The 13,504-nt window shown below is 42.4% G+C and overlaps 1 protein-coding gene across 1 annotated transcript in view; it reads right to left on the bottom strand.

Moving 5' to 3' along the window:
* Nucleotides 1-492: 492 nt before the first annotated feature.
* LOC122808053 (TYRO protein tyrosine kinase-binding protein-like) overlaps nt 493-13,504 on the bottom strand; it is a 200,021-nt gene continuing 187,009 nt past the window's right edge. The window contains exon 4 of the mRNA XM_044079036.1: nt 493-659. Within this exon, the coding sequence (XP_043934971.1) occupies nt 601-659 (59 nt within the window). The 3' untranslated portion in view covers nt 493-600. The remainder of the gene's footprint in view (nt 660-13,504) is intronic.

The following is a 13,504-nucleotide window of genomic DNA, read 5'->3' as shown; positions in this document are numbered from 1 at the left end:
ATCTGCATACAGAGCTGAAGAATGCATGCACTCACAATCTATTGTTTCATGTAGAAGCATGTCTTTAGTGCAAAATACCATCATAAATATCCTATGTTGTGTACCCCTTACTAAAACCCCACTACTCTCCTTTGGAAGAAGTGTCCAAGGACACAATTTCACTTTGTCAGTTTAGCAGAATCTGTTTTAACTTGGCTGATGCAGTCTTTTATTAATCCATCCCAAGTGCGTACACACACACACACACACACACACACACACACACACACACACACACACACACACACACGCACACGCATGCACACATGCATGCACGCACACACAAGATTGAAGCATATCTGCATTTAAAATGAATAATGAAGATGAATCACTTTCAGCTACATTTTGGTATTACACAATTTCTGCATAAAGCACAAGGATAATCAAAGAAGGCTAAGAACATTATGTACTGGCAAACTATGCAAAACATAGAAAAAAGTCCATTATATTTTGTAATATTGATTTATATATGTCTTTGTTTATTAAGATATTCATTCAGCACATTTCTGCCATGTAGATTTGCTTTGAAACCATGTCTTCTTTGTGTGGTGTTGCTTCTTGCTATTGCTTTACTACATGTCTTCTATCCAGTGCAGAATGCATATTCATGTACAAATTTTCTGAAAGAACAAGAACAATATTCACTTATGGATTTTCTAAACTTATACTCAACATAGTAATAAACTATCTTACTACTACAAGAGTTACCTTCTTTTGAAATGGCTTTATCTTACAGTAAAGCAAATCAAATATTTTAATCAGCTAATGATCTGTTAGGCAACAAATGCAACATGACTTTTTTTTTTCCTTTTTTAAAAACTGTTGTTCATTTTCTCTGTCCCCAGATGTTTTTTTTACACAGGAAAATATTTAATTCTATTACACAAGATGTTCCACAGTTTGATTCTGATATAACACAGCCAACATAAAACATTCATTGTAAATTATCAATAGAAACATTAAATGTATTCAGTATTTGCTATTATTTATTTTGTTCCATAACAGGGAATAACAGTTAAACCATTAATAATTCCTCTCATGATAATAAACTTGTTTCTCTAGGTATACCTCTCAACTTCCCAGATTTTTGCAGAAAGTCCAGATTTTTGCCTTATATTTTTAGTCCGTTCCTCATAACCTTTTGGTTTTCTGGCAAATTACTGGCAAATCGTCGAGGACTGAAGTCAGAAAATACTGATGCACATTTGAATTTCAAACTTCATATCCATTAGAAAATACATGCTAATTTAAAACATGTCATTCTATCAATTCTCTAAGGCTGTAAGAACAACATAATAAACTGTCCTTGTCTTTGAGCCTTTGCCCCCCCCCCCCATTATTTATGGCTCTGTCCATATTTCTTGCTCTAAGAGGTTGAGACTTATGCAGGTAAGAGGTCTATTTATGCCTGCTTAGTTCCTTTTCATTAATTCTTCCACTTGGGGAATCCAAATATTAATCAACAGCATAATAGGCTAAGTGAATATTTTTGATATATAATAATATGAATATTTTACTGTAATACTTTCTACAATGGTGGAATGGTTCTGTTTTAAGGAGCCAGTGTCCTGAACCATGTTGTTGCCAGGTTGTGTGCACAGATCCCTATGCAAATGAGCTGCGGTTACTGACTAGCACAAATGGGTATCCTTGTCCGCAGATCCCATCTGTGTAGCACAGAATCATGTTGACATCCACAGAAGAGGTAGTTGACATCAAAGGGGTGTGTGTCTGCAGACATGTAAGCTCACTGGAGCTTAGTGGCACCTGTTTGTGCAGTGTGGTGCTCTGCTGAGCAGGGGGGGGGGTGTACAGTGTCTGCTAAGCTTTGTTTACCTTCGTGGTGCATGTTTCATCATGACTGAGCATGTTTGCATGGCATGCTGCCATGCTGAGTGTGACCTTTTATGGGGGTGTGTACACTGAGTGGTAAACATTCTTTACCTTCATGGCGCATGTTTGTGTGGTGTGCCGTAGTGCTGAGCAAGGAAGGCTGTCCAGAAAAAAAAAAAAGTGGCTGAGAAAACCAATGATATCTTAATTATTGATGACCCCTGTTTCACTTAAACTAGGGCCATTAACAGTCCTTAATGATGTGCTTGGCAGGTGGAATGCATCATAGGTAGCCAATAACACATGCTGCACCTACAGCAGAGTACTATAAAGGTTGCATACACCCTGCAATCTGATTTTACCCCCATAGTCTGTACCAATAGAGTACAGACTTGGGAGTTTTAACTGAAGAAATGCTACAGGCTGCTACAGGTCTGCTACATATGTATGTGATAGATGCTGAGGTCAATGCTGCTGCTGCTGACTATAGGCCTAGGCTGAGAATGAGAAGTGTGTTCAGGCCCAAGGTAATCTTCCAGGAGCTACATGAGCTGGAGATTTTAGAGCACTACAGGGTGGACAGGGACATACTACAAGAACTCACTGAGCTCTGCCAACCCCAACTCAGACTAGAGCCAACAGAGGGGAACCCATCTCAGTGGAAACAAAGGTATGTGTAGCTCTTAGGATACTAGCTACAGATACTTTCCAGAGACCAAATGGGGACATGATGGGGGTCTCACAGACATCAGCATCCAGGGTACTCCACCAATTGTTGGATGCCATGCTACCACATGCCAGTGAGCATATTTATTTAACCCTCACCCCTGAGTTGAGAGCCAGCAGTATGCAACACTTCTATCATGTAGCACACTACCTTCAGGTACTGGATGCCATAGATTTCACTCATGTACACATCAAGGCACCACCCGGTGAGGAGGGTAGAGTCTACGTCAACCACAGGGGGTATCACTCCCATCAACTGCGAGGTTGTGTGCAATACCCAGGGTATTATCATCAATGCGTGTGCTGGCATCCCTGGCAGTTATCACGACTTCCATATCTGGCAAGAGTCAGAGTTGTACCAGATGTTTGTTAGGGGAGACATCCCACATGGCCATTTACTGGGGGTTGCTGGCTACGTACTGAAACCGTGGATGATGGCATCCATCAGAAATGCACACACACACACACACTGAAGAATGCCATAATGAGCGCATGCACAAACTAGGAACATCATAGAAGGTGTGTTTGGGCTGCTGATGTCATGGTTCCAGTGCCTCAATATATCTGGTGGAGCCCTGCAGTACTCTACAGCCACATGTGCACACATGTTCACAGTATGTGCCATGCTACACAATATGATCCTGTAGAAACAGCTGCAGCAGGATCAGCAATGGGAAGGGATACACAAATCCCCCCACCAGTGACTAGGTCACCACAACCATACCAAAAGGGGGACTCTGAGTAGGAAACCCCTCAGGTTGTCCCTGTAGGCAGACATAGGTGTGCCCAGTATGCCATAGACTTGGCCAAGAGACAACATATAGCACATACACTGACAATCTATCACCCTAGGGACAGACATCTTACTCTGACTAGCATATATATTAGTACAAATGATACCAGCCAGCCTAAACAACTTGTACCTAACCATGTATTGGCTGTGTACTGAATGCATCAGACAGATTCAGCCCTGAACTACAGGTCTGTCAACTGCTGCAGAGAGAGAAAAAGCTATATGCATTACAGTGATACATAGACTCTCAGCATATATCTACAGTAGTCATATTCATAACATACACACACACACAGCAACATTTATAGAGACATCCCTGTTATACACACACACACACACACACACACACACATATATATATATATATATATATATATATATATATATGTGTGTGTGTGTGTGAAGATGTATGCTGATGTTATCTGCACTCACACATCAAAGCATTTGCCCAAATGAGCCAAACCAAGGCCGTGACAATACATAATCCACTCAACGACAGACCCCTGTGCCTGTTGAATGTCACCTTGTAGACAAACACAGGTGAGCAGGTGTACTGTACAATGGTTCAACGCTTGCCTTGGACAGGCCATATTGTTCCTTGCTACATGTTTGGTATCTAACTGCAACCAGCCACATATGGCCATACTGCTAACTGTACATACATAGCAAGGGTAGTGACAATGTACCCCACTCCTAGGACAATAAATACAATAATAGTACCAAGCAATATCACTCTGCAAGCCACACATCATGTCTAACACAAGGCTACTTGGCACACTCCACAAGTACTGTGTCTGCAATCACATATATAACAAATGTAACCCATGGCACATGTGTTAAGTACTACAAGCTATAGTGTGTACTTGTAGATAGGTATGGGGTTCTAATCTCATATCAGCAAAGTGTGTGTGTGTGTGTGTGTGTGTGTGTGTGTGTGTGTGTGTGTGTGTGTGTGTGTGTGTGTATGTGTGTGTGTGTGTATGTGTAAATATATCTCCATGCAGCATTATGAGCAAGCCCATATGGGCTATCTCTGTGCTATGGTTATGCATTTTATGACCCTGTGACTAGCTGTTAGCCTATATAGTGCCCTCCTCTTCAAGGCTTGCTGAAGTCATCCACATCCAGAGCTCTGGCTGGCAGTCTAATACCAGATAAACTCCATGGTGCATGTGGCAAGTACTGCAAACTACAGTGTATAATTGTAGACAGGTAGGGGTTCTAACCTCACATCAGCCAACTCTCTGTGTGCATAACTGTATCCCTGTGCAGTGTTACAGACATGGTCTTATGGGGTATCCATGTGCAATGGTTATGCACGTTTTGGCCCTGTGACTACCTGCTTACCCCAAATTGCCCTCCTATACATAATCACAACCGATGTCTGCCACCTGTCTGACCCAGACACAGGATATTTGTAGATGTGTCAATTCCATCACCACACCTTCCAGATTTGTAAGTTCAGATAACCTAGGTGACATGTAGCCAGGGTAGCAGACCTTTTCACAAAGTATGGATGCATGAATATGCTGACTGCCCTCATTGTTCCTGATAGACTCTTCTACACATATGCATCTAGGGTGCCATGCATGTATACTGCCATACCTCATTGATGTCACATTTTTGCTGTGCTTCCATGTGATCTAGTGCCACTGTATTGCCACCATATGTCCATAGTGTATCACCTCAGACTCCTGGAACAGAAACATATACAGGTCCATGACACAACTGTCATTATGTAACACTACCGGCAGTCCAACACCATGCAACATAGATACACAATGTGTGGTGTGTAGTCATAACACATGCCAACATACAGAACCTGTTGTGACCCACAACAAGTAGCATGGCAAAACAAAACTGCACTACATAAGTACATGTCAAGTTATATAGACACCCTGTGCATCAGACATATAGTAGCATTTCCCTGCATCAATAGCACTGATGACAGGTTTGTGGCACAGATATCATCACATGCACAGAGTGTGGTGTGGGGGTGCTGGCAGCCTAGGCTGTGCCAAACAGTTGACAGCATGTGTGTGAGTCAGGAGGGGTGCGGATTAGATGGAACATGTAGAGGTGCCTTGTGTGTCTGTAGGTGACCTGCTTGTGACAGTGGTTGTTGTGTATGTATACACAGTCAAGACCAGTGCTAGCCCTACACATGTGTATGTTGGATAGCTGTGGACCGTACATGGTAGAAGGGATAGTTCACCCTTTCTGACCATGAGCACAGGAACTGGCTCTGCCTGGAGTAGCACTGGTGCCACCATGCCCAAGGTCAGATGCGGTGTTAGTACCTGATTGTAACTGCAAAATGCAGGGGTTGTGTGCCCCATGGGGCCACCAGGACCATGTCCCCATGGCCTGCCACATTCTGGTGTGAACACCACACTTCCCTCTGTAGCATTGTAGGTACTGTCACTATAGGAGTGTGACTGTGCATGGCCACGTGGACTCTCAGCAGATGGTTTTGCTGAACTACGTCCATGTGTCCAACACTCAACTCCAACTAGATGTTCTAACACAGACAATGTGCAGACCAAGACAGACAATTTGTTTGTCCACTGCATCAGTGAACTGATTCAGGGTGTCCCCAATCCGGTGTAGGCAGTCATGGCTGTCAGACTGTGCTGCATCCATAACCCTAAGCATCCATCTTGTGTTGTGGTCAGAATGTGCCTGTGCCTCCATGATGGCCCGAAAAATGCACTGAGTGACCCATGATGTGACAACTATGGCAGGTGGTGGATGGACAGCAGTCCTCCTATGAGCACCCCTGTTAATCCACCTTGAAGGACCTCACCAGCTCTGTGGCTATGGCCAGTGTCTACATTCACTGACGCCATAGTTGCCACACTATCCTGTTCAATGTCGCCACCCTCTGACTGTCCAATATCTGTGGCCTTTTGAGACTGGGTATGTGTAGGTATACTGACTGCATGCAATGACAATGGGGACAGAAGAGGGATGTCACTGTCTTGGACAGATTCGGCACCCAACAACCCCACCTGTGCCTCACTATGGCCACCATCATCATCAAAGTATGATGAGACACTGACATCAGGTTGTGAGGGGGACAGACTCCAACCTCCTAGTCACCTGTGAAAACCAAGACAAAAGCAGTACATTACTACCTGCACATCTATGTATGGTAATCCACACAGACTCATACAAATGAAGATCCACAACTGCATTACCAGTCACACATCTTCTCATGTCCACTTCTATGCACAGCAGATAACCTCACACCAACATACACAGACTAGTCAAGCAATTTATGACATGCATGCCAGCCACATCCAGATAAAGTTGCCAGTACAATTTGCTTGTAAGGTATGAAATATGACACTATATGTGATAGACCTACACATAAAACCCAGTACCCCTATCTTGAGAATGATATAGCAGTACTAGTGTCACTTCTTCAGGTATGTAGCATCTCTCATTTGTGTTTGAACAGGCATCTTGGAGTAATTGCCTCATGTATACCAGGGTGTGTAGCTGCTCATAAGTATAAATGCAGATGTGTCTTTGGTTGTTCAAATACACACCTGTGACTAACCAGTCTATGAACCGTAGCTATCTGTTCCAGGATGGAACATACAAATATTCTACTTTGACTAAACACAACATTTGTACATAGGGAAATATGGCAGCACTTAACTTTCATATGGTATATATGATCCGTAAAAACTGCATCACACTTACCAGGTACAGGACCATGGAATTGAGCCACTCCTGATGGACCTATGAAAAGGTGAAGGAGAGATATTGTCAGCACCACCAAATGTTGCAGCACTACATGGTAATATGTGCATATATCCACATGTATAGTACCTGCTGTGATACTGGCTGTATTGCTGACATTCTAAGTATGTGTACACAACTGTGTAAACCCTAACTCCCCCCAACGCAGATAGACCTAGCGCCCATATACAGATATATACAGCCTGCCACATTGACTGATACAGTATTGCACTGGTGAACACAGTATGCTTACCTGGACACTCCTATGCTGTGAACACTGTCACACCCACCTCAATGAAGTATGGTGTGATGGATGCCTGGTAGCTGTTGTGTGTTCCTAGGTTCACCAGGGAATTCTTCTGTGGCTATGAGTGGATGATCTGTCGCAGGCCCTCCACCAGTGATGGCACGATCCCTAGCAATATCAGCTGCTCTTCGTCGTGCAGTATTCAGCATGTCTGCTGCCCGGTGTCAGACCTGCTCATAGGTCCTGTCAGCCAGTCTGATTGACATCCCACACAAGGTCTGCCCACTGCTCCCAATTATGCCTCCCCCTGGACAACAAGATCTGATGGTGCTGTCTCAGTCCATCCACTATCATGTCCATTTCCACCTTTGAGAAGGGGGTATGTCTTCAGCAGTACATGGTTCCTGAAAGACAACAAAAGTGGAACACATTACAAGACCAGATATGTGGACATCTACTTTGTACAGATCCAGCACACCCATAATGGCCTGCACTATCCACTGCTCCCTCACGCCATAGTCTGGCAACACTATACATTTGTGGATACCACCAATATAGTAGCAATACTGGGGTATGTCCCTGTGTGCCGTGACAGACTCTGCTGTATGTTCCAACACCCAGCACTGCAGTCTATGGTAGTGTGTTTGCTATGGGCAACCTCCAACTAATGTGTCATATGACCACTGCCAGACAATTAAGTGTGCTATTACAACAAGCGTATGGGGACAGTCCAGCAACACCAGTGTGCCACAATGACAGAAAACAATGCAAACTTGCTATAGTATGTGTTCCCTGTGGGCATCATACCTCTGAACTACACAGACGTTTGCAGAATGTCAGGATGTCTGTCTCATAGTTTTGGTCATTTTCACACAAACTTGTGGATCTCTGACAAACATTTAAACACTGTCACTGAGTTTGGGCCTTTGTCCTCCCATAAATTATGGCTTTGTCCTGGTTTCATGCCGTAAGTGGTTGACAAGTATGTTAGGCATAGCCATCAACCAAACATGGACAAATTTCACCAGAAATGTGGACTTAGCCAGAGTACATCAGGGACATTCAGGAACACTTTTAAAATGTTAGAACTATGTATGTGAGAGAGTGACTGAATGAGGGGAGTTGACTTACAGTACATTGTTTGATATTACAGGAGTGCACACCCTTACTCATTGTCACCATGCATTATGTGTAATCCACTAGTTGTCCTATAACAGCCAATCATTGTAGGAGGGATTGACAGGGTCAGAGCCGAGATGTGATTAAAAATCAGGGACAGTTTAGAGGCATGCCTGTAGGTGTAGGACAGCAGAGTATCACTGACACATCATTACCATAGATCTAAGACAGGCTTACTATTGTAATCGCTCTTCCTCATACCTCCACCCCCCCACACACCCCCGTCCACATCCTTTTATATGGCAAAATCTATTACATACCTACTGGAATGTAATACTCCTTTTTTGAACTTTCCTTCTGGTATACTTTTGGAAATCCACTCTCTGTGTGAGTTAAGTCTCATACAGACCTGTTCCCCATAAGCAGCTGCTTGCCTTTTTAAGGTACTACTCATTAGTAGGTAATTGCCTCTGTACTAGTCTGTGACTTAGAATTGCTAATTGCAGTGAAAACAGCTGAATTGCACTATCATTGGCCAATGACATGGTACACAGTGCAATATGTAAGGCCTTCATGTAGACCTGAAGCCCTTTCTTAGCTGTTAAGATGGAGATTACTGAGGTGTGGAGAGTACAGCATCACAGAGGGTAGGTACTATAACTGTCATATGTTCAGATTTATAGGTTACGTACACAATTTCACCTCATATTTGTGGTCAGTGTCTCATGACATAGTGATCATCTGGCAGTTCATTGGCAAATATTGTGAGTTGAGATCAGTAAAGAAAGAGACACACTTGAGTGTCAGACTCCATACCCATCAGAATATGCAAGTTAATCCAACAACTGTCATTTTAGCACCCTACTATCTTTGTAGGGGCAAACCATTACACATGTCCCTATCTGTGGGCCTTAGCCTCCACATTACATATGGTTGTGTCTGGATCCCTTGTTGTAGGGGGTTGGGAGGTATGGTAGGTCTGTAGCAGCTACCTTTACATACAGCTGTATATGCTACAGGCTACAGCTGCTGCTGCAGCCTAGCACACATGAGGGGATTGTGGACGCTTTTGAAGATAGCAAGCTGTCTGTGTAACTGTGCCAGCTATATCAGCCCTGTCATTACAGCAGATACACGGTAAGGGTACCCTGTACAATCCAATCGAGGCATGTGATTAAGATATATTTGTTATGCAACAGTGCCAATAACAGAGTAGTAGGTAACATATAGTTAGGCAATATGGATATGTGTAGTGTGTCCATACCTGCAGGTCTCTGACTTGCAAAACTGGGTGGCAGTTCATTAACTAGTAGTAACCTGTGTGGATTAGGATTGCATGACTCAGTCATTACTTGCTGTCTTAACAATAATGTAATTGAACTGCTAGACAAAACTGGATTTGAACCCAGGACTGTGTGTGGCAAAAAATACTATTTCCAAGACAGTTAAGAGACTGAGCCACTCAGCAAGCATGTGTATTTGCAAGATATATGTGCACATACACAAGCTGTGAGAAACATTTCTATATCCATCAGTAAGTGCATGGCTTTATATGGCTGTATTTGCAACAGGATCCCATTTGTACATGTACTTTGCCATTGCTTCCTTAGCAGGTGTCTTTTCACAAGTTGCTGATAAAAGAGCACATATACTTGCTACCACAGGCCTCACTTACATCCATTATTATGTCTTTGGCTGTCTACTGATGGGGAGAGAGAGAAAATCAGTCCACTAGTAACATTGCAGCTTACTTCCTTGACAACAGTACTACTATCTACTCTACAGGTCTGTATTTTCTTCATGTTTACAGTGAGTACAAGTCTCCTGTAGCTGATATAGCATGTACATACCTCTCAAGCTATATACATGGAACACTAAGGACCAGATGTAACAACTGCGGGTACACACCTACACAAGACACTTGCACATCAGGTGGACCTATATAACTACCAAGGTGTTCTGTAGGCTGAAATGGTGATGCTGTGCAATCCAGGTACTCATTGCCATGGTATTCCTGTAACAGGCAGATTATGCACTATTAATTACATAATGTGAATTTGTGACACTTGAGAGACATGTATGTGTACAGTATAGACATTAAGCAGCAGTCATACCTTGGTTGGCAGGCATGAGAATAGAACACAATAGCAGTGGCTGCTGCTGCAGCAATGTTTAGCAAACACTCCAGGCATACAGCCATACCAGGATTACACATATTATTTCTGACTGCACATTACTGATTTTTCACATTCTTGCTAATGATTTTAACAGTCTGAAAAATCTACAACACAATTCTCTACTCATACTATGGGCTACCTCACACATTTACCTGTAGTTCCTGTGGAGAGAGAATTTGTGAACATTACATGGCTGTTATTGTAATATTTAGTGCTACCTAGCAGTGGATTCAAACCCTAGTCTGTATGTGGCAAAAGGTACAACATACAGAGTATTTATCAAACTGAGCTGCTGAGTGACTGCTGATTACCAACTGACTGATATTTGCTTAGAGCTTACCTGAAATCAAAATATGACCTGGCATATACTAGACTGCAGTGAGAGTATATCACACATACATGAAACACAAGAATAATGCAGATAGCAGGTAAGCTATATATCATTCTAACAATACTGGAGTACACACATTGCTGGTAGTGGGTTGAAATATCTGTGAAGTTAACAAACAATATCAGATCATGAAGTGGGCTACCTCACCGTTATACCTTGCTTACCTGATATTTGTGGATGACAGAGCATTATGTGAACAATGTTGGCCTAGAGACAGCCTTGAACAATACTATATGTGTCAAACAATACAACTGGCAGTCATTAAATCTGCATTCTACAGCTATTACAGTGTTATACTTGACTGCAGCATCTCACCTTACAGCCTAAATGCATATAGCTCTACTGCAGTGGTTACAACAAGATAATCCTAATGTACACCATTTTCCTTGCTGTTATTGTTATTGATTCATGTTTTATTGCAGAACAGTTGGCATTATTTGTTTCTTGCAATACAGCTCTAATTCCACATTTATTGCACTACAGACTTTATTGAATATACCTTAATGCAGTTACTGGTATTGTTGTGTGTTTTTATTGCTCAGCAGTGGCATTATTCATTTCTTGCAAAACAACTCTAACTCCAGAATTATTGCATTACAGACTTTATTGTATATACTTTAATGCAGTTACTGGTATTGTGTTGTGTTTTATTGCACAACAGTTGGTATTATTCATTTCTTGCAAAACAGCTCAATTCCATAATTATTGCACTACAGACATTATTGAATATACTTTAATGCAGTTAATGCCTTATCCTTTCTTGCTTATTTAACTACAGTTAGCATAATACATCCATACTTACCACACTCACAGCGCAACCTGGCCAGGCGCCTGATGTGCGACTAGACATTGTGAGCCCTCTCCTCTGTAGCTGGTGGAAGAGAAGCACACTATTATGCATACCAGTTTTGCAGACATTCAGATAAGATATTGGTGAAACAGAGGTAAAATTACTTACATACTTGTGGGCCATTCCCTGCCCGAGCTTCTTGGACCGAGGTGTCCAAGAGATCACCCTTTCGACATTTCAGATCACCATGGTGGTCAAGACACTGCTCACCTATACGGGGATGCCAGTAACTCTGGTGAGTTCTCCAGCCAACTGGTCCCAGGCCTCCACCTTACAATCTGAGCACTGGAAACTTCTCTGCAGCAGCCAGTCATCATGGAGTTTAACTAGGAGTCTAACCATGACCCTAGACTCCAGAATCCCCCAATGCTGCGCACAAAAGCTCGCACCTTCACCAACACCAGCTATAATACCCTTCAGAGACAGACCTCCAGTGGATTCTGCTGAATTCCTGCCTATTGGGCTTAATATAGGCCATTTTCTACCCTTACATGTCATTGCACAGCATTCAAAAAAGCACTACATAACTTAACACCACACAAGCCAGTGCAGCTGAGCTGAGAAGCATGAAAACTTGCAGAACTGGAGTCTTAGTGGAGCTTAAAAACATGCAAACCAGCCAGGCAGTGGCAAGCAGTGCATAAACATTGGCAGCCTTTATCATGTTTATGCTGTGCTTAGCAGGTCTACACAGGTCTCAGCAGTGCTTAGCAGACTACAGTGGAGCCATATTTTAAATGAGTCTGCAAAACATGTATATTAAAATTAAATACTTATTTGCCTTTCATGTATTCAAACCCTGGACCTACTACTACACATGGAACCATAATTCTACCTATTAAGCTACGTGGATATTCAGACATCAGGTGTACCTTTTCATATAACACTGAGCTATGTATAAGTAGTGCTGAGCTGCATAAACATGCTCAAATATGCTTAAACATGCATTTAAATAAATAATTAAATATACCCAGCTTCTACTTTTAGATGTCTGGCAGTTGTCTGCTATATTATCTGTGGGCACCACTTAGCATTGCTGCACTTGCACAAACATGCTTTTTTTAATTAAAAAAAAGAAAATTAACATAACACAAAAGGACAGTCTGGGGAGTCTCTTACTCATCTGCAGACACGTTTAACAGCACACCTCTCCCTACACTGATTCAATACCCGTGTTCCTCGGCTCTCCCTCGGCAATGCCCCATCATTAATATAGATGGCGTGCTGCCAAGGGGGAACCATGTAAACAGATGCACTAACATTCCATGTAGGCTCTACACTGTCCTGACACACATTTTATTAAATCATGGGGCTTGTTTTGCATTTCATGTGTGAAAAATGCATGAATGTGTTTACACATGTACTTGTGTCAGGAGTTGAGTGTTTTATTCGCTACTATTTTAAAGAAAAATAGCATGTCAACATCTGGGTCATTTTAATGTCAGCTATGTTGGTGAAAAGACCTTCCATTTGTTATACAAATGTTTTTCATTCCATCAACAAACAATTCTGGGTGCTTATAACGCAGAAGAAGATGGGCTTTTCACAGAAGTGCAATTTGTTCTCATCATTCAAACTA

This window comes from Protopterus annectens, chromosome 8.part0 (genome assembly GCF_019279795.1).
Source record: "Protopterus annectens isolate FY-2018-M chromosome 8.part0, PAN1.0, whole genome shotgun sequence".
In the NCBI taxonomy this organism is placed as follows: Eukaryota; Metazoa; Chordata; order Ceratodontiformes; family Protopteridae; genus Protopterus; species Protopterus annectens.
This window is presented reverse-complemented; position numbering and strand designations above follow the sequence as displayed.